General features: G+C 44.7%; 5 protein-coding genes across 9 annotated transcripts in view; 2 read left to right on the top strand and 3 right to left on the bottom strand.

Annotated features, from left to right (window-relative positions):
- The window catches only part of LOC144697128 (uncharacterized), a 386,815-nt gene extending 382,660 nt beyond the window's left edge, over positions 1–4,155 (top strand). For both annotated transcript variants that reach the window (XM_078568966.1, XM_078568965.1), the window contains exon 2: positions 2,599–4,155. In XM_078568966.1, the coding sequence (XP_078425092.1) occupies positions 2,952–3,794 (843 nt within the window). In that variant the 5' untranslated portion in view covers positions 2,599–2,951 and the 3' untranslated portion in view covers positions 3,795–4,155. The remainder of the gene's footprint in view (positions 1–2,598) is intronic.
- LOC144697251 (uncharacterized) overlaps positions 1–24,479 on the bottom strand; it is a 248,138-nt gene that overhangs the window by 223,282 nt on the left and 377 nt on the right. The window lies entirely within an intron of this gene.
- LOC144697178 (uncharacterized) overlaps positions 1–24,479 on the bottom strand; it is a 685,261-nt gene that overhangs the window by 211,525 nt on the left and 449,257 nt on the right. The window lies entirely within an intron of this gene.
- LOC144697082 (uncharacterized) overlaps positions 1–24,479 on the top strand; it is a 303,267-nt gene that overhangs the window by 55,729 nt on the left and 223,059 nt on the right. The window lies entirely within an intron of this gene.
- LOC144697949 (uncharacterized) lies at positions 53–23,748 on the bottom strand. The gene is made up of 3 exons (XM_078569903.1): positions 23,026–23,748; positions 8,935–9,281; positions 53–467 (listed from the first exon to the last, which is right to left on the bottom strand). The coding sequence occupies exons 1-3, from the start codon at positions 23,701–23,703 to the stop codon at positions 53–55; spliced, it is 1,440 nt and encodes a 479-aa protein (XP_078426029.1). The 5' UTR covers positions 23,704–23,748.

Genomic DNA, 24,479 nt, shown 5'->3' on the forward strand with positions numbered 1-24,479 from the left:
ATCTCTTCCCACACTGAGAGCAGGTGAATGGCCTTTCTCCAGTGTAAACCCGTTAGTGTGTCTGCAGGTTACATAACTGAGTGAATCTCTTCCCACAATCAGTGCAGGAGAATGGCTTGTCCCCAGTGTGAACTCGCTGGTGTACCTGCAGGTGTGACAAGTCAGTGAATTCCTTCCCACACTCAGAGCAGATGACTGGCCTCCCCACAGAGTGAACTCGCTGGTGTGTCTGCAAGTGAGATGACTGAGTGAATCGCTTCCCACACTCAGAGCAGGTGAATGGCCTCTCCCCTGTGTGAACTCGCTGGTGTGTCACCAGATCAAACGAAGTACTAAATGCCTTCCCACACTCAGAGCAGGTGAACGGCCTCTCCCCGGTGTGGATGCACTGGTGTCTCAGCAGGGAGGATGAATGAGTGAATCCCTTCCCACACTCTAAGCAGGTGAATGGCCTCTCCCCGGTGTGACTGTGTTGGTGAATTTCCAGCTGAGATGGGGATCTATATCCTTTCCAACAGTTCCCACATTTCCATGGTGCGGGTGCCCTTTGTGTCTCTCCAGGTTTGACAATTTAAAAAAATTCATTGATGGGATGTGGGCGTCGCTGCCTCGGCCAGGATTTATTGCCTATTCCTCATTGCCCTTCCGAACGTGGTGGTGAGCTGCCTTCTTGAACTGCTGATGCTGAAGGCTCATCCACACACACAACACGTGTATGGTCTCTCACTGCTGTGAATGGTGCGATGATTTTTCAAGTTGTGTCACTGGGTAAAGCTCTTTCCACAGTCAGTGTACTGGAACACTCTCACTCGGGTGTGTGTGTCTCAGTGCTTTTGCAGTCATACTGACATTTCAAATCTTTTGAAGCAGACAGACAGACATACATTTCTCCTTCTAGATTCAATTACCGATGATATTCAGGTCCTGATGAATCGATTGACTCTGTCAATCATGACATTCGGTTTGAGATTTCTGATTGTAAACCCTCCTCTTCTAATATCCTGTAAAGGAAGTTTACAAAATGCATCACTGTCAGTTCAGGATAGAAATTCAGAGCAGGCATTTCTGATTACTGTGGAACATTCTTTCCTCTGTCGTTCCGGAAGAACTGTCATTGTCTGTCCCACACAAACATAAAATATGCATCATGTAACGGCACAAGACATATCACTGTCCTATATTAATTTACTGTCCCATTAAATGTCAGCCATCTGCTGGGAAAACCACCCCTTTAATTGTGAGCATGAGGAAAGAGACCATCCTTTTAGCCAGACAAATAAATGTGACAAGCTGAGGGAGCAAAGGATGTCAATGTCTTTAAGAGAGAGAGAGAGAGATCTGGGCCAACCTTTCCAGAGTCTGCAGCCTCCCTGGATTCACTTCCTTTCCCTTCAGTTCCTGTAAGTCAACAATTTGCCCCCAGAATGAGAAAAGAAATGGAAAGGGAGAAACATTGATTTCCTCACATATGTTGCCCGGAGGAGGAAGTTTTAGTCTGAAGCTCATTGTCCAACTTCCGCATTGTGACGTCCACAATGAAACCCTGCCTGAATTAGCCAATAGGAATCACTCTGCTCCGCGGTGACGTCCTCGGGTTCCAGACTGCAGGCCAGGCGCGCAGACACGGGAGCCCCGCCCCCACCCATTGATCCCCCTCCACCTTCTGGAGCCAAAGTTTCCAGGCAACCGGCTCCGGCCAGAGCGAGAAGCTGCTCGGAGAACTCGGGAAAGGGGAAGCTGCGCATGTGCGGGGAAGAGCCCGCCCCTTCCCTTCATGCTGAGCTACTGACCAATGGGAAGAGTGGGAGGACCGGAAGGACTCTGGTCCTCCAGCCAATCAGAGCGCGGGATTTGTGTGAATGAAGATTGAGCTTCACATAGACTAAAACTTCCTCCTGTGTATGTGAGTAAAACACTTTCTTTTCTCCCCCTTTCCATTTCTTTTCTCATTCTGGGGGGAAATTGTTTTATATGGTGTTATATGGTGCATATTAGATATATTATGTATGGTTCTGTAATAAATTACATTTAAACTATTTCTAATCTTGTAATATAGTACCGTAGCTACGTTATATATTTCCTGCCATTAAGTCATTACCACATAGAAGGAGTCCATTTGGGAACTTGAGACCATGCCGACTCTGTAGAGCAATCCAGCCAGTCCCATTCCCCCTCTATATCCCTGTTCCCCTGCAAGTTTATTTCCTTCAAGTGCCCATCTAATTTCAATTTGAAATCATTGAACACCTCTGCTACCTCCAGCTGCCCAGGCAGCGAGCTCCAGGTCATAACTAGTCGCTTCCTAAGCAAAGTTCATCCTCACATCCCCCTCCATATTTACACTCTGCATCAAGATTTACATATCTGGCTCCAGGACATGAAGCAATGACCATGGATCTGTCAATCAGCATGAATCGCTTCTTCTGGAGAATTGGAAGGGTGGACATTCGGTACAGCTGAGTGAGAAAGGAGAGTGTGTGTCCGGAATAGACACTGGGGGAATGAGAGGGGAAGGAATGATACACTGAAACTAGACTTGTGTGTTCTGAATTTCTATCCTGTACTGACAGTAACGCTATTTGTAAACTCCTTTTACAGGATATGAGAAAGGGATGATTTGCAGACTGAAGTCTCAAACCAAATTTCATGTCAAAATCTGACAGAGCGGTTTCATTTATCGGGACCCGAATATCATCAGGGAGAAATGTTTCCTTGTTCTGCCTGCTTCAAAACCTTTTAATGATCAGTGTGACTGGAACAGTGGGAAGACACACACACATGCGTGAGTGAGAGTGTTCCAGTGCACTGTCTGTGGAAAGAGCTTTAACCAGTTACTCAGCTGAAAAAAACATTGAAGCATTCGCAGTGATGAGAGACTGTACATGTGTCCTGTGTGAGGACGAGGCTTCAGCTGATCATTGAGTCTGGAGAGATACAAGAACACCTGCATCATGGAGAAACCATGGAAATGTGGGGACTGTGGGAAGGGATTCAGATTCCCTTCAAAGCTGGAGGTTCATCGACGCAGTCACACTGGGGAGAGGCCATTCATCTGCTCTGTGTGCGGGAAGGGATTCAGTGATTTATCCGCCCTGCTGACACATGAGCGAGTTCACACCGGGGAAAGGCCATTCACCTGCACCCTGTGTGGGCAGCGATTCACTCAGTCATCCAGCCTGCTGACACACCATGTCACTCACACCAGTGAGAGACCCTTTAAATGCTCTGACTGTGGGAGTGGCTTCAAAAGCTCTCGGGAACTGATGTTCCACCAGCGCATTCACACTGAGGAGAGACCATTCAGCTGCTCTCACTGTGCAAAGAGGTTTAGTTCGTCATCCAGTCTGTGGAGACACCGGCGAGTTCACACTGGGGAGAGGCCATTCACCTGCTCTGAATGTGGGAAGGGATTCGGTGATTCATCCATCCTGCGGAGACACCAGCGAGTTCACACAGGGGAGAGGCCATTCACCTGCTCTGAGTGTGGGAAGAGATTCACTCACTTACCAAACCTGCTGACTCACCAGCTCGTTCACACTGGGGAGAGGCCGTTCACCTGCTCCGTGTGTGGGACGGGATTCATTAATTCATCCAACCTCCGGAGACACCAGCGAGTTCACACTGGGGAGAGGCCATTCACCTGCTCTGAGTGTGGGAAGGGATTCAATGATTCATCCAACTTGCGGACACACCAGCGACTTCACTCTGGAGAGAGGCCGTTCACCTGCTCTGAATGTGGGAAAGGATTCACTCAGTCATGCCACCTGCTGAGACACCAGCGAGTTCACAAGTGATTACAGGGTTGGATTCTGCTGTTATTGCTACTGTTAATCACACCCAGGACTGAACCATGTTCATTCTGACAGTTAGTGAAGTGGGAGGGTCGAAGGGTTTCTTTCTGCTCGACTGGCCGGTCTGTTGCTTAAAGCATATGTCCTTATGTAACCGAGTAACTTTGAGTAACCGAGACCTCAGCGCTCCTTCATAAGAAAAGATCGAGTAGATGTTATCCCAGGCGGGTCCAGAACAGAACTGGAAAATAACAGAGTGAAATTGAGTGAGGGGTCGGAGAGAGAGTTCTCCTCCCCCTTAAGCTGTGGACTGTAAGAATCCTGGGAGACCCCCTACTTCGAGTTTTCTTGCTAATTAGTGAACACTGAAAACTATGACTGGCAATGCATTTATTTTTAATTTGATTGTTACACTTCTCCTGTTTTTATTCCTGTTGTGATTACTCTCTGGATGAGGATGGTTGACAGGATGGGATATTGTGGTTTGGGTCTTCATTGACCAAATGTTTTAATGATCCACTGTCACCAATTTCAGAGTTTGGTAAAAGGGGATAAAGGATTAATTGACTCCCTGAACCCCATTTTCTAACATCGCTGTGTCAAAAATAAAATCTCATCTCCCCCTCTGGCTCCTTTGCCAATTACCTTAGAGGGACTCACTTTCTGTTAAAGAGTCTGCCAACCCCTCTCACCCACTTTCCCTAAAGTGCAGAAATCTAATCATGAAAAGTCCAGAAAAATCAAATGTTTTACTTTAAAAAGTTTATTAATGAAACAGAACATGGTTAAAAGAAACAGAAAATTACTTGAGGATCAGAGACAACCAGTGTAAAAGGATGTGCACAATGTTTTGGACCCAAATGGTTTCTCTTCATCTGCTCTATAACCTGGACACAGAGGCACTGAACCCTGGGGGTCGGGACACCATCAGCCCTGGTCACCCATCCCGGACCTCGATTGGTTGGAGGCCCATTTCTCAGTCAGTCCTCCAGCACATTGTATTGTATACAGCATCAGTCTCTCTGTCAGTGCGATGCCCATGGCAGTTTCCCAACTGGGGCGCAGGCCCCGTTATTCTCAGCTAAATTCAGGCCTCAGCTCCATCGCCTGGCTGTCATTGACACAAGCAATAGAGAGACAGAAAGGTGCTGGAGGCTCAGATGGGAAGTGGAAACTAGTGGCCCTGAACCAACACTTGTTATTTATACTGGGGGTTTTATTATAAGATTTAGACACTGGAAGCAAAGGGTGGGGGTAACTTTTTTTAAAGGGTAACTTTCCCTTTCCAATTTTGTATTGAAAACAGCATCGGTCGAGGCTCAGTGGATCACACTCTCACCTCTGAGCCTCAAGGTTGTGGTGTCAAGTCAGGGTCCAGGGACATGACAAATATCAAAACCTGCATTGAGGGAGTGCTGCAGTGTTGGAGCAGCCTTCTTCTCAATAAGATGTTCAACACAATATCCTGAATTGTTAAAGAAAACACAGCGAGTTGTTGTGATTTGGAATTCGCTGCCTGAAACCTCAGTGGAAGCAAATTCAACTGTATCTTTCAGAAGGGAATGGGACAGATTCTTGAAAGGAAAAGAAAATTGCAGGGCGATGGGATTAACTGGACAGCTCTTTCAAAGAGCTGGCAGGAGCACGACGGGCCAAATAGCCTCCTTCTGTGCTCTATGAGCCTTGTGTACATTTAAAGGGAGGGGATCATCTTCAATTGTAGGTGACATATTAAAGAAAGCAGTGTCTCCTCTTCTCTATATGTTTAGTTTAACACATAAATCTCCACTCAACATTCTCTGAAGTGGCAGATGGAATTTAATACAGAGAAGTGGGAGGTGATGTGATTTGGCAGAGGGGATAGGGAGAGGAAATATAGACTTAATGGCACAGTTCTAAAGAGTGAGCTGGGACAAAGGGACCTGGGGGTTCATGTGCAGACATCATTGAAGGTGGCAGGACAGAGTGAGAGAGGAATTCGCAAAGCATATGGGATCTTGGGCTTCAGAAATAGAGGGATTGAGAACAAAAGCAGGGAAGTTATGCTGAACCTTTATAAAGCTTTGGTTAGGCCACAACTAGAGTATTGAGTCTAGCTCTGGTCACCACACTTGAGGAAGGATGTGAGGGTCCCTGAGAGGGCGGAGAGGAGATTTACCAGAATGGTTCCAGGGCTGATGGATTTTAACCACAAGGTTAGGTTGGAGAAGCTGGGGTTGTTCTCCTTGGAGCAAAGGAGGTTGAGGGGAGATTTGATAGAGGTGTACAGGATTATGACAGGTTTAGATAAGGAGGACAAAGAAAAGCTGTTCCGATTCGCTGATGGTACAAGGACGAGGGGGACACAGATTTAAAAGTTTTGGACAGGAGGTGTAGGGGGGATGAGAGGAAGAATATTTTTACACACTGGAACTCACTGCCTTTCGGGGGGATGGGGCGTGGAAGCAGAGACAGTGAACAGTTTCAAAAGGAAATTGGACAGGCACTCGAGGGAAATAAACGTGCAGAGATATGGGGATAGAACGGGGAAATAGGGCTGACTGGTGCAACAAAGATTCACAAGAATTGCAGATGATACGAAGATTGGAAATGTTGTCAACTGTGAAGAGGATAGTCTCAAACTTCAAGAGGACATAGACATGTTAGTGGATTGGGCAGATGTGGTAGATGAAGTTCAATGCAGAGAACTGTGAGGTGATTTATTTTGGCAGGAAGGTTAAGGAGAGACAGTATAAAACAAAGGCAGAAACTCTAAAGAAGGTGCAGGAAGACAGGGACCTCAGTGTATATGTACATACGTCATTGAAGACAGGGACCTCGGTGTATATGTACATACATCATTGAAGATAGCAGGACATGTTGAGAGCGCAGTTGATAAAGCATATCGTATCTTAGGCTTTATTAAGAGAGGCATTGAGTACAAGAGTAAGCAGACACTATAAGACACGAGTAAGGCCTCATCTGGAGTACTGTATCCAGTTTTGGGCACCATACTTGAGGAAGGATGTGAAGGCATTGGAGAGAGTACAGAGGAGATTCACAAGAATGATTCCAGGGATAATGAACTGTAGCTATGAGGATAGACTGGAGAGGTTGGGACTGTTTTTCTTGGAGAAAAGAAGGCTGAGAGGAGACTTGATAGAGATATTCAAGATCCAGAGGGGTATGAACAGGTTAAATAGTGAGAAACTGTTTCCACTCAAGAAAACACAAGAACTGGAGGGCACAGATTCAAAACAATTGGCAAAAGGAGTAAACCGTGATGTGAGGAGAAACTTGTTCACCCAGAGGGTGGTTGGAGTCTGGAACGAACTTCCTGAGAGGGTGGTGCAGGCAGGTTCAATCGATGCGTTCAAAAGGGAATTGGATTGCTATCTGAAAAGAAAGAATGTGTAAGGTTATGGTGTAAAGGAAATTTTTTTTTCTTAATTTTACTGTGGGATGCTTTAAAGCAGGCTTATGGGGGCTGTATGTGTGGCTAATTTCATCAAACTGCAGACAGTCAGACTGCAAGGTTTAACAGGCATTTGAAATGGAGATGGGTAAGCTAGGATGAAGTCCCAACGGATACAGTGTGAATGGAATTTGTATTTAGAGATGAGTTGAGAGGTTGTTTGATTTTCAAAGGGACATGATGAGATATTTTCCAACTGGCAAGATAAGTAAGGCAAAGTTATTAAGTTTATTTTTTCCCGAAAGTGCTGGACATAAGGACAACATGAAAGATTTTTATATTTTGGCAAAAGTAACTTCCAAAGAAAGGGTGAAGCAATGGGATTTACAGATCAAAAGGGAGGAAATATATTAACAGAAAGATGGGAAGCTATATGGGGAGTGGCCATGTGAGATCTTGACTGTGTAAAACAGACTTGTGAAGAAGCAGCCTCTGGTCACCCCAAAGAAGTGCTTGCATTCCAGAGTGCAAGGTTGTGTTAGAAGCCTTGAAATTCCATTGTCGAGGAAGAGGGAGAAAGAAGCTGTGAAATACCTCCCTGATAGCAACAGTGTGTGCTTGTGGTAATATTGCTGGATGTTTGATACATGAAGAATTAATTTGGACAGTTGCCTCAAAGAGGTGCGTAGCTGAGAGTCTAGTTAAGTAGAAATCTTGCGGGAGCTGTTATCAGGCTAAATGTAACTGTGTAACTGTCGTCTTGTGTGTTTAAGTTTTCTTTTCTTTCGTTCATAAATGTTTTGATTTAATCTTTAAAATCCCTAAAGCTGGTAGTGGACTCTTTACTTCTGACTTCAGTGCACGAACCTTCTTGTAATAAATACAAATTGCAAAATCGTTCTAATAGCTTGGCCAAGTTTCTCTTTGGGATTTGGTCAATCTGGCAAATACCACCTACCACATCATAACAATGGGGATAAGACAGGGGAGTGGGACTAGGCAGAATGCTCTTTCAGAGAGCCAGTGCAGACTCGATGGGCCAAATGGCTTCCTTCTGCACCATAAGAATTATGTGATTCTGTGAATAATAATACCTCTCGCATTTCACCCCTAGGAAAGGATGAGGCTGCTTTTCTCTAGAAAAAAGACTGAAGGGTGACCTGATGGAAGTCCTTAAGATGATGAAGGGGATCAATAATCCAATAGGGATTTCATGAGAAACCTCTTTACCCAGCGAGTGGTGGGAATGTGGAACTCACTACCACAGTGAGTGGTTGAGATGAACAGCATGAATACATTTAGGGGGAAGCTAGATACATACATGAGGGAGAAAGGAATAGAAGGATATGCTGATGGGGGTAGATGAAGAGGGGTGGGTGGAGGCACATGTGGAGAATAAATACTGACAGAGACCAATTGAGCCAATTGGCCTGGCCCTGTGCTGCAGACTCAATGGAACAGAGACAAATGTATTTATTTTAGATCTACCTGTAGTGGTAGGAAAAACATTATTTACTCTCCAGGATAAAATTAATGTATTTCATCAGCTTTTGTGGATCATTTCAGTGGAAATGTGCACTCCCAGGCTCAAAGAGCATCAGCCATTGGAAACAAAGTCATGAGACCGACCATTCCAGCAGAAAGAAACCCTCCGACCCTCCCACTTCACCAACTGTCAGAATGAACATGGTTCAGTCCTGGATGTGATTAACTGCAGCAATAACAGCAGAATCCAACCCCTGAAATCACTTGTGAACTGGCTGGTGTCTCAGCTGGTGGGCTAACTGAGAGAATGTCTTCCCACACTCAGGGCATGTGAATGGCCTCTCCGCAGTGTGAACTCGCTGATGTATCTGCATATGGGATAACTGAGTGAATCCCTTACCACAATCGGAGCAGGTGAATGGCCACTCTCCATTGTGAACTTGTTGATGTGTCCGCAGGTAGGATGACCGAGTGAAACCCTTCCCACACTCAGAGCATGTGAATGGTCCCACCCCTGTGTGAACTCGCTGATGCCTCAGCAGGTTGGATGAATCAGTGAATCCCTTCCCACACGCAGAGCAGGTGAATGGCCGCTCCCCGGTGTGAACTCGCTGATGTGTCTGAAGGTGGGATAACTGAGTGAATCCCTTCTCACACTCAGAGCAGGTGAATGGCCATTCTCCGCTGTGAACTTGTTGGTGTGTCAACAGGTGTGAAGACCGAGCGAATCCCTTCCCACACTCAATGCAGGTGAATGGCCTCTCCCCAGTGTGAACTCGCTGGTGTGCCAGCAGATCGGATGGATTAGTGAATCCCTTCCCACAGTCAGAGCAGCTGAATGGCCTCTCCTCAGTGTGATAGCGACGATGAGTTTCCAGCTCAGACGGGGACCGGAATCACTTCCCACAATCCCCACATTTCCACCGTTTCTCCATGATGGGGGTGTCCTTGTGTATCTCCAGGTTTGATGATCAGTTGGAGCCGCGTTCACACACTGTAACTGGTGAAAACTCTTTCCACAGTCAGCGCACTGGAACACTTTCACTCGGGTGTGTGTGTCTCAGGTTTTTTCCAGTCACACTGATGTTTGAAAACTTCAGAAGGTGACAGAACAGAAAAACCTTTCTCCTTCGAGATTCAAAGGCCAATGATATTCAGCTCCCGATGAATTGAGTGCCTCTGGCAGGATTGATGTGATGTTTGGTTTCAGATTTCTGTCTGCAAATCCTCCCCTCCTGTAAAAGGAGTTTGCAAAGGTCATCACTGTCAGTGCAGGATAGAAATTCAGAAGAGATCGTTCGAGATTGTATGGAACATTATTTCCTCTGTCATTCCCCAAAAGTCATCCCAGACACACTCCCTGAATTCTCAGTCTGCTGTGCCTAATATACACCCTCCCAATTCTCCTGAAGGTGCTGATTCATGCTGATCGGCAGATACATGCTCACCGCTTTTTGTCCCGGACACAGAAACCTGAAAATCTTGATGCAAGCTGCTGCTCTAAATGTATATTTACATATTTAGTGGACTAAACAATGTGTATAATCTACAGCATTCTGTTCCTTGATTAGAGATACAGGGGTGGGGTAAGGAAGAAACTTATTTAGGCAGTGAGTAGTCATGACCTGGAACTCACTGCCTACAAGGGTAGTGGAAGCAGAGAGGATTAATAATTTCAAAAGAAAATTGGATGGGCACTTGAATAAAATAAACTTGCAGTGGAATGGCGGAGGGGTATAGAGGGGGAATAGGACTGACTGGATTTCTCAACAGAGAGTCGGCATCGATTCGAGTTGCCAAATGGATTCCTGTGTCGTAATGACTCCATGACTGCAAATATATAACGTAGCTACAGTAATATATTACAAAACTAGAAATATTAATAAATGTACTTTATTAGAGAACCAGAACAATATATTATGTATTTACCTGCTTCATATATTACTAGGCTAGAAATAAAATAAATATAACTAGAGAACCATAAATAACATATCTAATATGTACCATATAACAACGCCAGACATATCTCTGTCCTATATTAATTTACTGTCATTTAAATGTCAGCCATCTCCTGGGGAAACCACCCCTTTAATTGTGAACATTAGGAAATAGACCATCCTTTTAGCCAGACAAATAAATGTGTCAAGCTGAGGGAGCAAAGGATGTCAATGTCTTTAAGAGAGAGAGAGAGACCTGGGCCAACCTTTCCAAAGTCTGCACCCTCCCTGGATTCACTTCCTTTCCCTTCAGTTCCTGCAAGTCAACAATTTCCCCCCAGGATGAGAAAAGAAATGGAAAGGGGGAGAAAAGAAAGTGTTTTACTCACAGATGTTGGACACAGGAGGAAGTTTTAGTCTGTGTGAAGCTCAATCTTCATTCACACGAAGCCCGCGCTCATATTGGTTGGAGGACCGGAATCCTTCCGGTCCTCCAACTCTTCCCATTGGCCAATCCCTCAGCCTGAAGGGAGGGGGCGGGCTCTCCCCCGCACATGCGTAGCTTCCCCTCTCCCGAGTTCTCCGAGTGGCTTCTCGCTCTGGCCGGAGCCGTCAGCCGGTTGCCTGGAAACCTTGGCTCGAGGAAGTGGAGGGGGAGGGGGAGCAATGGGTGGGGGCGGGGCTCCCCCGTGTCCGCGCGCCTGGCCTGCGGTCTCTCATCTCTCTCCATTGGTCAATCACTGTTCGACCAGACGAGGTCGCGGAGCCCAAATTATTTCTGGGTCTGTCATAAACTACATGAGATAATATTACTGGTCCCATAGCATTGTAGCGATGTAACATATATATATATATATATACACACACACACATATATATATATATATATACACACACACATATATATACACACACACACATATACACATATACATACACACATATTTATACACACACACATATATATACAGACACACATATATACACACACACACATATATACACAAACACACACACATATATACACACACACATATATATATATACACATACATATATACACGTATACACACACACATATATATATAAACATATTCTATATTTCAAGTCACAGGGATCATAGCAACTAGAATTGTCTTTTCTGAATTTCTAGGTCTCATGTTGTCATGTCCACTCGCTCCCTGAACAAAATTCTCCCTCACTCCCCCCACCACCATATCTCTAATAAGTCTGACATTACTGAATATTGCACACAATTTTAGTCCAGTAACATAGACAGATATATGGCGAGCAGCCTGCATGAAGATTTTAGGGTCCCTGTGTACAGGACAGCAAGTGCTGAGCATGGATCTGTCGATCAGCATAAACCGGCACCTTCAGGACAATTGGGAGGGTGAATATCAGGTACACAGAGTGAGAACAGAGGGAGAGTGTGTGGGATGGAGATTTACAACTTTTGGGAAACGAGAAAGAAAATAATGTTCCAGAAAAATTCAAATGATCTGTTCTGAATTTCTACCCTGCACTGAATTTTGTAAACTCCTTTTACAGGATATTAGAAGAGGAGAATTTACAGACAGAAATCTCAAACCAAACATCAAGTCAGGATCTGACAAGTCATTCAATTCATCAGGACCTGAATATCATTGGTCTTTGAATATAGAAGGAAAAATGTTTCCCTGTTCTGTCCGCATCAAAAGATTTTAAACATCAGTGTGACTAGAAAAGCATCAAGATGCAGACATCTGAGTGAGTGGGTTCCAGCGCACTAACTGAGGAAAGAGCTTTAATCAGTTACACAGCCCAAAATAAATCGCACCATTCACAGCAGGGAGAGACTGTCCACGTATTCTGCATGTGGACGAGGCTTCAACTGATATTCAAACCTCAGTAGTTAAAAGGGCACCCACCATGGAGAAACGGTGGAAGTGTGGGGACTGTGGGATGGGATTCAAAGCCCTGTCAGATCTGGAAACTCATCGACGCATACACACCAGGGAGAGGCCGTTCACCTGCTTTGTGTGTGGGAAGGGATTTATTAAGTCATCCAACCTGAAGCTACACCAGTGAGTTCACAGTGCAGAGAGGCCATACACCTGCTCCGTGTGTGGGAAGGGATTCATTGATTCATCCACCCTGCAGAGACACCAGCGAGTTCACACCGGGGAGAGGCCATTCACCTGCTCTGACTGTGGAAAGAGATTCAATCAGTCAACCCACCTAAAGACACACCAGTGAGTTCACAGTGGAGAGAAGCCATTCTGCTGCTCTGCATGTGGGAAGGGATTCACTGATTCATCCAACTTGCAAAGACACAAGTGAGTTCACACCAGGGAGAAGCCATTCACCTGCTCTGAGTGTGGGAAGGGATTTACTCAGTCAGTGCACCTGCAGACACACCAGCAATTTCGCACTGGGGAGAGGCCATTCACCTGCTCTGTGTGTGGGAAGGGATTCACATGTTCATCGGAGCTGCTGAGACACCATGGCAGTCACACCAATTAGAGATTTTTTAGATATTCTGATTGTGGGTGTTAACTGTATCTATTCAGGTTAAGTAAATATTGATTGGATATTTACATGAGTACACATGAATAGACTTACTGACATAGTGTGGAGTCAGGAGGAATATACCTGTAATGTTTCACTCTGTGAATAAATCTACACAAAAATAATGATTGACTCCACCCTAAGGCTGTCAGGATTAGAACATGGTAACAGAGAAAGCTGGTCTAATACTGAAGTTTGAAATTTATAGGGAAGTAAAATTTCAGACAGAAGCTTACAATCCGAGTAGCTTTTGTGAGAAATGGCTGAAAGCAAGTGGAAATTGTCAGGGTCTGATTACCCATGGATGAGGCTGCAACTGATCATCGAATTCACACTGAGGAGAGACTGTTCACCTGATCTGAGTTTGGGAAGGGATTCAGCCATTCATGCACCCGGCTGAGACACCAGCAAGTTTCTACCACTACAGGTAGATCTAAAAGGAATATATTTGTCTCTGTTCCATTGAGTCTACAGCACAGGGCCAGGCCAGTCAGCTCAGTTGGTCTATGTCAGTACTTCTGCTCCACGTGAAACTCCACCCACCCCTCTTCATCTCCCCCACCTCCATCAGCATATTTGTCTATTCCTTTCTCCCTCATGTGTGTATCTAACTTCCCCTTAAATGTATTCAAGCAGCCCAGCCTTTCCTAAGGGTTAAATGCTCTCAGTTCTGATATTATTCTTGTGAACCTTTGTTGCTCCTTCTCCAGTGCCTCTATTTCCTTTTTCTGAATGGAGATCACAAATGTTGACAGTACTCCCAGCGTAGGCTAATCATGGTTTGGAGCAAGTTGAACACAACCTCCCTGCTTTTCAATTCTATCTATCCCCCTAGAATGGAACCCTAGATCTGGGCCCAACTCTTTAAGAAAGATGTGTAGTTCTCAGAAAGACTGGAGAGAGGATTTATGAGAATGGCACCAGGAATGAGGGGTTTAGTTAATGGAGAGACTGGAGCAACTGAAATTTCTCTCTGTGGATCATAGAGTCATTCAGGTAGAGAATGGGGCCATTCAGCCCATTGAGTCCATGCCAGCTCCCTGTAGAGCAAACCAGTCAGTCCTATTGCCCCGTTCTATCCCCGTATCCCTGGAGGTTTATTCCCCTCAAGTGCCCATCCAATCTCATTTCAAAAACATGCCATCATCTCTGCTTCTACCACATTCATAGGAAGTGGGTTCCAGGTCATTATCACTCACTTTAACTGCACATGAGGCTCACAGAACACAGAAGGAGGCTATTTGGCCCATCGTGCCCATGATGGCTCTTTGAAAGAGCTATCCAATTCATCCCATTGTCCTATAGTTTTGTTTTTCTTTCAAGGATCTGTCCTGTTCCCTTTTCAAAGATAGATTCAAATCTGCTCCTCGCACCATTTTCAGGAAGTGCATTCCACATCACAACAATTCGCTGTGTTTTTATACAAATAATTCAGGATATAACTGTGTTTTGATTTTCACAGAGTATTCAAAATGGCGTCAGACATGATTATTACACAAAATTAAAGCTCAATCTTTATCAATGATTTTGATGAGGGGACTGAGCTTAAATATCCAAGTATGTGGACAATTAGAAATAAATTGCATTTCTATAGCACCTCTCATGACCACAGGACCTCCTAAAATGTTTTACAGTCAACAAAGCACATTTGAAGTATAGTCACAGTTGTAATGTAGGAAACTGTACGTAGGCCTGGGTAATCAAATTTACTTTTAAAATTCAATCACTTTCAGACCATATTCACTGTTATGAGTAACAAGGTCAAGGAAGCCATTTTAAACCCTAACATGTGGCTTGCTGCAGCCATTTCACATTCTGTAACTTTATTAACTATATACTGATTTCGTATTGAAAGGCAGTCATGAAACAAATGATTATTCAGTAATGAACCTTGCAATGTAAGAGATAATTACTTTGTAAAGGCTGGATCTTTATTTTAAAAATTAACACTGTATAAACCTAAATGTTTCTCGACACTGCAGAGCTAGCAGTAATTGTTTAAACAAAGACATTCTTTTCTAATTTTGATAAGCTACAGGCTTCATATTCTGTCAAAGTCCAGCTCAAGAATAAAGCTCATTTTTCAATACAATCAAAATCAGTAAGAAATAAAGCTATTGTCTTCCACAAGCAATTGTCTTTTTGAACCAATATATCTTATATTAGCCAAATGTGTTAATTCAAGATTACTGTATTAATTAGCTACCAGTCGGTAATAGATGATTGAATAAGTAATGAGCCTTAACCGAGTTACAATTATTAATCAGTAATTATAGTAAATGACTGAATATAATTTTCTGTAAAAATGTAAAACCTTAATTGTTGTGTTTGTAAAGAATGTGCAATAATGATAAATGTACCAGCAAGAGAGACCTTCAAGCTTTGATTAGCCTCAACATTTGAAATTGTATAAGGGATTTTATAGAATCAGATAAAGGGATAGTGTCAAACAGTTCTATTGTCTTAAAAAAATACAGAATTACCTGGAAAAACTCAGCAGGTCTGGCAGCATCGGCAGAGAAGAAAAGAGTTGACGTTTCGAGTCCTCATGACCCTTCAACAGAACGGCTTTTTTTGTTTTTAGTTCTATTGTCTTGCTGTCTAAGATAATGAGAGAAGGTGGTGTAAGTAATTGGGGATCCAATTAAATTAATCTAGTAACCAAATTGACCAATTGTCATCTTACAACTGGTCCAACTCTAATGTGAGGTAATGGTCACTTTGGGGATAAAAGTAGAGTTTCTGAAGGTCTTCCTTGCTAGCCAAGTACTGAAGACTCCCAAGGCCGAGTTCCAAGGAAATTACTGTCAAAGATGGAGCCAGACTCCTGAGGCCGAGTTCCACAAGAATTACTGTCAAAGAAGGAGCCAGAGAGGGTTATGCTTCTACAGACTGATCACCCACATGAAGTTGTAAAAGTCAATGTCTTGTCCGAACCATAAGTGAATTTATTAAATGGCAAGTTGAGGATGGCAGAAATCAGTTAAGTTACAGATAACAGGATTATGTAATATAAATGTAAAATTTTAAAATTTGCATTTATATAGTGTCTTCCATGACCACAATAAATTCCAAAGTGCTTTATAGCCAATGAAATACTTTTGAAGTGCAGTCACTGTTGTAATTTCGGAAACGCAGCAGCCAATTTACACACAGCAAGATCCCACAAACAGCAATGTGGTCATGACCAGATGATCTGTTTTTAGTGATGTGACTGATAAATTTTTGCTTGGACACTGGGGATAACTCCCCTGCTCTTCTTCAAAATAGTGGCTCCGGGAAGTTTTAAGTCCACCTGAAGTAGCAGACAGGGCTGTTGGGTCAAAGGACAGCAGTTCTGACAGTGCAGCACTCCCCCAGTGCTGGCACTCAGAAGTTTGGATGTGATATTTGTCCTCAGGCCCCTGGGCTGGGACTTGAAGCAACAACCTTCTGACCCAGAGGTGGGAGTGTGATCCACTGAGCCACGGCTGACACTCTGGACAATACAACATTAGAAACAGAAAGTTACCCTTTAAAATCCTCCGCCCTTTGCCTCCGGTGCTTAAATCTCATAATAAAAACCCCAGTATAAATAACAAGTATTTGATGGACAAATGTTGAAATGTTGGTTTAGAGCCACAAGTTTTGAGTTACCATTTGACCCTCCAGCACCTTTCTGACTCTCTATTGCTCGTGTCAATGACAGCCAGGCGATGGAGCTGAGGGCTGAATTTAGCTGAGAATAACGGGGCCTGCGCCCCAGTTGGGAAACTGCCATAGGCGTCGTACTGATAGAGAGACAGGAAGATGCTGGAGGGCTGACTGGGAAATGGGCCTCCAACCAATCGGGGCATGGGAGGGGGTAACCCGACCCCTGGGGTTCAGTGCCCCTGTGTCCAAAGCAGGAGTCACGGGGACAGGGTACAGAGGAGCCGAAGAGAAACCATTTGGGTCCTGAACATTGTGCACATCCTTTTACTCTGGTTGTCTTTTATCCTCAAGTAATTTTCTGTTTTTTTTTAACCATGTTCTGTTTCATTAATAAACTTTTTAAAGTAAAAATATTTGATTCTGCTGGGCTTCTCATGATTAGATTTCTGCATTTTAGGGAAAGTGGGTGAGAGGGGTTGGCAGGCTCTTGAACAGAAAATGAGTCCCTCTAAGGTAATTGGCAAAGGAGCCAGAGGGGGAGATGAGATTTTATTTTTGACACAGCGATGTTAGAAAATGGGGTTCAGGGAGTCAATTAGCCCTTTATCCCCTTTTCCCAAACTCTGAAATGATTCACAGTGATAACCCTTATTGGTGACAGTGGTTAGATTTTATTCAGTATAAATAAGACCTGACACATGCTCATGTCTGAGCAGTAGTATCAAAGTGCAGCAGCATTACCATTACACTCTGGGTAGAAGCACCATCTCCACGTAAATGCTCCCTGGTCTGCCCCAGAAGCCATGGCACCAGTCAATGCAATATGTAAAACCTCTACAAATCTGTGCTCGGGGAATCCCTTCTGATAATTTTTTACATCACAAAGTCTATGGAGATTGATTTAACCCAATCATTGCCGAGCTAACATTTAAACAGACCAGTTACAAACCCTGTCATTGAACCATCTGTACCCGCCCAAGTCACGTCAAACTCTCAAACAATTGGCTTCCCACGATCCGTCCCCGGTACAGGGAGTCAGCATTCCCATGCCAAGCAGTGAAAACACCCAGGTGTCATCTAGGATTCAAGGCACTCTTGTTTTCTCTGTCCTCTGGGAGCTGTTCATCTCCCTGTTCCCACATAGCAAGTCATCTGTTCTCAGCTCTGCCAGATTCCTGCTGAAGTTTGGCCCCTTTTACACCTTTCGAATCAATAAAACAATCAGAGAATGAAGACCCGAGTGTGGTTTTCTTTTAAAGAAGTTCATCGGCAAAGGATACAAATTTCGCCAAGATACAGCGATCAACTTATTTATTTCATCTCCACTTTCTTGCCTTTCACCAGAATGTAGGTAGAAACCAGATTGTTACATTCCACTGATCTAGACCCACGGTGAGTTATTCCAATTCCTTTACTGTCCAGTACAATATTTTCCTCATATCTTCAAAACAGAAATCAAACATTCCCATTTGATTTCAGAGATTAACGTAATTTATTTGCTCTTTATTGGAGATGTCAGACTGGGGTCAGTTTCCTTTGAGCACAGGAGGTTGAGGGGAGATTTGATAGAGGGATACAAGATTATGACAGGTTTAGATAAGGTGGACAAAGAAAAGCTGTTCCCATCAGCTGATGGTACAAGGATGAGGGGGCTCACAGATTTAAGGTTTTGTGTAAGAGATGCAGCAGGGGATGTGAGGAAGAACTGTTTTATGCAGCGAGGGGTAATGAGCTGGAACTCGTTCCCTGTGTGGGTGGTGCAAGCGGAGACGATGAACGATTTCAAAAGGAAATTGGGTGGATACTTGAGGGAAATAAACTTTCAGGGATATGGGGATAGCATAGGACAGTGGGACTGGTTTGCTCTACAGAGAGCTGGCATGGACTCGATGGGCTGAATGGCCTCCTTCTCCGTCCTAATGGCTTGGTGGTAATGGTAGAGTGGGGGATATGCCGGGACATGAGGTTACAGATTGTGGCTGTACACAATTCTGCTGCTGCTGATGGCCCACTGCCCCTCATGGATGCCCAGTCTTGAGTTGCTAGATCTGTTTGAAATCGATCCCATTTAGCCCAGTGGTAGTACCACACAACACGATGGAGGGTATCCTCAATGTGAAGACAGGACTTTGTCTCCACAAGAACTGTGCGGTGGTCACTCACACCAACACTTTGATGAACAGATGAATCTGCGATAGGGAGATTGGTGAGGACGAGGTCAGGGAGGTTTTTCCCTCTTGTTGGTTCCTTCAATACCTGCCGCAGACCCAGTCTAGCAGCGATGTCCTTTAGGACTCGGCCAGTTTGGTCAGTGGTGATGCTACTGAGTCACTCTTGGTGATGGACATTGAAGTCCCCCACCCAGAGTACATTTGGTGTCCTTTCCGCCCTCAGTGCTTCTCCAAGTGCTGATCAACATGGAGGAGCACTGATTCATCAGCTGAGGGGGTGGTCGGTAGGTAGGAATCAGCAGGAGGTTTCCTTGTCCATGTTTGACCTGATGCCATGAGACTTCATGGGGTCCAGAGTCGATGTTGAGGACTCCCAGGACCACTCCCTCCTGACTGTATCCCACTGTTTACACAAATACCATTGTATACACAAATTGCTGAATTCAGAGGGGAAAAAGCAAGATGACAGGGAATTTCTTCTGAAAGTCCAATTCCTAACAGCCAGTACTCAAAAGCCAGATGGATTGCCAGCAATCAGCAATGTGGTTCCTGACAAAGTGAAACAGACCTCAAATCTGAAAATCCTTCGGACCCATCACAAGTTCTATCCCAGGGCCCAGACTGTACACAATCCTATGCAGATTTAAAAAGCACCATGAGGAATAGAAAACTGAAGTACAACCTTTTAACCAAGGACCTGGTAAGAGTGTGACAGGGGAAAGGAGACCTCTTGAGAAGGTTAAAGAAAGTGAATCAACCAATAGTAAAATGAACTCTTGTTTACCAGAACATTGGGACTCTAAGAACTCGAGCAAGTTGAACTTTAAAACCTAATTGTCACATTTGGTTGGTTCTGTTATGAGTTAAGCTTATAGTGTTGCCGAGGTGATATGTTTAATTGCAAAATGTGACAAATGGAAAACTTTATCTGTACAGCGTGTAAAAAGGTAGTTGTTACAGTGTTTACCATATTAAAATGTGTTGTAGTCAAAAAGGATTGTGGAAACTTCCTAACTTTAGTAAGGTTTTTCCCTTGGGTGGGGGGAATGTGATGACCCATGTACCTTGGGAAAAGGGTGTTTTTTTCATGCAATGTCCCCGTTAAACCCAAAGTGAAACTGGGGATTCTTCTGAAGGAGGGGTAATTGATTTCCTGGTTCTGTGATCATTACTTTAAAGAAATGGTCATGTGACCTGAGGGGATAAAAAGCTCAGAAACCAAGGGCAAAGAGACAGTGAATTGCATATGGAATTGCAGTTTGAGTCCTGCTGAAGCAGGTTCAGTTACAGGGTAAAATTTCAGACATAGTTAAGAACAAAACCTGCTGTTGAAGCAGGACTCTCAGAATGGAGCAGGGGCTGTGGTATTCAGTGTGTTATACAGTTGGAAAGGGCAGGGAGCTGAAGACAAGGAGAGCAGGGGATTGTGGATTGGAAAAGACCCCTTGCTTCTGTTTCAGTTTTGCCAGAGCCAACCAGACCTTTTAAAGGGGCTGAAGATGGGGGCCTCTGGATATTCTGAGACATCAGGACTGTTGTGACCCAAGAGAGAGAGCATTCGTAGACGTGCACTTTATTGTTCACCATATTTGGGGACCTTGGATAGAATAGTGACTCCAGGGCTAAATCCATTGAGTGGGAAGTGAGGGATCCAATATAGCAGAGACTGGTTCGAAAGACTGTGAGATTGCCCATGCTGCAACATGTGTGCAGGAAGTAATGTGGATGTTTATAACAACCTGAGGTGTATCTTTGTTTTATCAACTATTTAAAGTGAAATTTCCCCTTTTCTTTGAAATACCCATCGCCTGTTAATGAATGTTTGTGTTTATTTTAGTTGGTTTATAATAGTAAAAGTTTTAAAAGGTGAAATCTTGTCCATTGGTTTTCTTTCCATTGGTGTCGTTGGGATTCATTTCATTTAATAAGTTATCGGTCTCTACAGGAATCGGAACGAGAGTCATAGAGTCATTAGGGCAGGGAAGGAGGCCATTCCACCCATCTAGTCCATGCTGACCCTCTTTTTAACAATATGGTCAGTCCCATTCTCCAGTTCTAACTCTGTACCCCTGCAAGTTTATTTCCCTCAAGTGCCCAACCAATTCTGTTTTCATATCTGGGTAAGATGACCAATGGCTGGGAGGGACCCAAAGGAAAGCCAGTTTAATCTGGCACATCCGCTGTTTATTATTCAGACCTGGAAGGTAACAAGGGGTTTAGTTAATCAGCAAGTCGAGCCTGGATCAGTTCAATAAAATGGGGATGAAATGGGTCTGATGTGTATCTGAGATGGGAAAGCTTTATGTAAACCCAGTCAAATCTTTGAGAGGAGAGACAGACAAACATTATAACAGGTCCCAGTCCCCATTAAAACACGCAGCCTGGGAAGATTAGGAAGGGGACCTCCTCTGCCACTCAGTCAGCTCATGGCTGATCTACACATCCACTCCGTGCTCCTGTCTTTGCTGCACTCTGCACAGGGTTGGGTCAATGAGGGATGGAAGCCGGTGAGATTAAAGTGGGGGTGGGGCCGGGGAACCAGAGCCCAATGAACACACACGTGAACCCTGCAGGAGGCAGATCCCTCACAACTGACCAAGTCAGAAGGAAGAAAGCATCCTGAAACGCAGAAAGAATTCTCTCAGCTGGGAGCTAACCAGGCAATGTGTTGTGAGGAGGCTTTAGAAACATACCCTGGGTAGACTTGTTCTCCGAAGCTGTGAGCTTGTCAGCTGGACAGTGAAACTAGGCGTCCAACAGCCACAGCCGCCTCTAATATTGGACACTGGGTGTAACCCTGTTCTGTATTAAGCAGACTGAGCTGATGCTAGGTTATTGTGATATTGTTAATATGACCCTTAATTGATTCAATTCCATCCGTTAATAACATTGATTCAAGTACAGTGCTTACTCTGTAAATCTGCAAATAAAGTGTTCCCACTCACACTCAATCCGTTCACCTATCACCCCCTGTGCTCACTGACTGACATTGGCTCCCGTCCAACCAATGCCTGGATTTCTGAGGAACAAAAGGACCTTGGCGTGTGTGTCTATCGATCTCTGAAGGCGGAGGGGCATGTTAGTGGGGTGGCGAAAAAGGCATATGGGACACTTGCCTTTATCAATCGAGGCATAGATTACAAAAGTAGGGAGGTCATGTTGGATAAAAACAAAAAACTGCGGATGCTGGAAATCCAAAACAAAAACAGAAACAGAATTACCTGGAAAAGCTCAGCAGGTCTGGCAGCATCGGTGGAGAAGAAAAGAGTCGACGTTTCGAGTCCTCACGACCCTTCAACAGAACTGAGTATAGTTAGGAGAGGGGTGAAATATAAGCTGGTTTAAGGTTGGGTGGGGGGGAGAGAGAAGTTGAGGTGGGGGGTGGTGGTTGTGGGGACAAGCAAGCAGTAATAGGAGCAGATAATCAAAAGATGTCACAGACAAAAGGATCAAAGAGGTGTTGAAGGTGGTGATATTATCTAAGAAAATGTGCTAATTAAGAATTGATGGCAGGACACTCAAGGTACAGCTCTAGTGGGGGTGGGGTGGAAAGACTGACAAGGTATAAGTTGTATATTTTAAAATAATGGAAATAGGTGGGAAAAGAAAAATCTATATAAATTATTGAAATAAAAAGGGAGGGGGAAGAAACGGGGTGGGGATGGGGGGAGGGAGTTTAAGATCTAAAGTTGTTGAATTCAATATTCAGCCCGGAAGGCTGTAAAGTGCCTAGTCGGAAGATGAGGTGCTGTTCCTCCAGTTTGCGTTGGGCTTCACTAGAACAATGCAGCAAGCCAAGGACAGACATGTGGGCAAGAGAGCGGGGTTGGGTGTTAAAATGGCGACAGGGAGGTTTGGGTCTTTCTTGCGGACAGACCGCAGGTGTTCTGCAAAGCGGTCGCCCAGTTTGCGTTTGGTCTCTCCAATGTAGAGGAGACCGCATTGGGAGCAACGAATGCAGTAGACTAAGTTAGGGGAAATGCAAGTGAAAGGCTGCTTCACTTGAAAGGAGTGTTTGGGCCCTTGGACGGTGAGGAGAGAGGAAGTGAAGGGGCAGGTGTTACATCTTCTGCGTGGGCATGCTGGTGTCCCTGCAGGTAGGATAGCTTAATGAAGCCCTTGCCACATTCAGAGCAGGTGAACGGCCTTTCCCCGGTGTGAACTCGCTTGTGTGTCAGCAGGTTGGATGAATCAGTGAATCCCTTCCCACACTCAGAGCAGGTGAACGGCTGCTCCCCGGTGTGAAGTCGCTGGTGTCCCTGCAGGTGGGATAACTGAGTGAAGCCCTTGCCACATTCAGAGCAGGTGAACGGCCTCTCCCCGGTGTGAATACGCTTGTGTGTCTGCAGGTGGGATGAATGAGTGAATCCCCTCCCACACTTGGAACAGGTGAATGGTCTCTCCCCAGTGTGAACTCGCTGGTGTCCCTGCAGGTGGGATAACTGAGTGAAGCCCTTGCCACATTCAGAGCAGGTGAACGGCCTCTCCCCGGTGTGAACTCGCTTGTGTGTCAGCAGGTTGGATGAATCAGTGAATCTCTTTCCACACTCAGAGCAGGTGAACGGCTTCTCCCCGGTGTGAACTCGCTGGTGTGACTCCAAGGATGATAACCGACTGAATCCCTTCCCACAAACAGAGCAGATGAACGGCCTCTCCCCACTGTGACTGCGCCGATGAATTTCCAGGTGAGATGGATATTTGAATCCCTTCCCACAGTCCCCACATTTCCATGGTTTCTCCATGGTGCGGGTGTCCTTGAGTCTCACCAGGTTCAGTGATCAGTTGAAGCCTCGGTCCTCAAACAGAACACATGCATAGTCTCTCCTCACTGAATGGTGTGGTATTTTTTCAGGCTGTGTAACTGGCTAAAGCTCTTTTCACAGTCAGTGCACTGGAATACTCTCACTCGGGTGTGTGTGTTGGTACTTTTCCAGTCACGCTGATATTTAAAATCTCTTGAAGCAAACAGAACAGACAAACATTTCTCCTTCCAGATTCAAAGGCCGGTGATACTCAGGTCCCATGAATCGAGTGACTGTGTCAGAACTTGATGTGATGTTTGGTTTGAGATTTCTGTCTGCAAATCCTTCCCTTCTAATATCCTGTAAAAGGAGATTACAAAAGTCATCACTGCCAGTACAGGATAGAAATTCAGAACAGACAATTCTAGTTTCTATGGTGCACTCGTTCCGCAAAAATTATACATCTCCATCCCACACACTTCCTCTCAATTCTCACTCTGCAGTATCTAATATATACCCAATAGTACTGCTCTAAAATGTGTGTAATACACAGTACTCCCTTACATAATTAGAGATACATGGGGCTGTGAGGGGAAACTCTATTTCGACAGCCAGTGGTGTTTCCCTGGAACTCACTGCCTAAGACAGTGTTGAAAACGGAGAGGGTCATTGATTTCAGAATGAAATTGAAAGGAATAAACTTGCAGGGGAACGGGGATAGAGAGGGGGAATGGGATTGACTGGATTTCTCTACAGAGAGTCGCTCTACTCGAGCT

The sequence above is a fragment of the Cetorhinus maximus genome, chromosome 23 (assembly GCF_964194155.1).
Source record: "Cetorhinus maximus chromosome 23, sCetMax3.hap1.1, whole genome shotgun sequence".
NCBI lineage: Eukaryota > Metazoa > Chordata > Chondrichthyes > Lamniformes > Cetorhinidae > Cetorhinus > Cetorhinus maximus.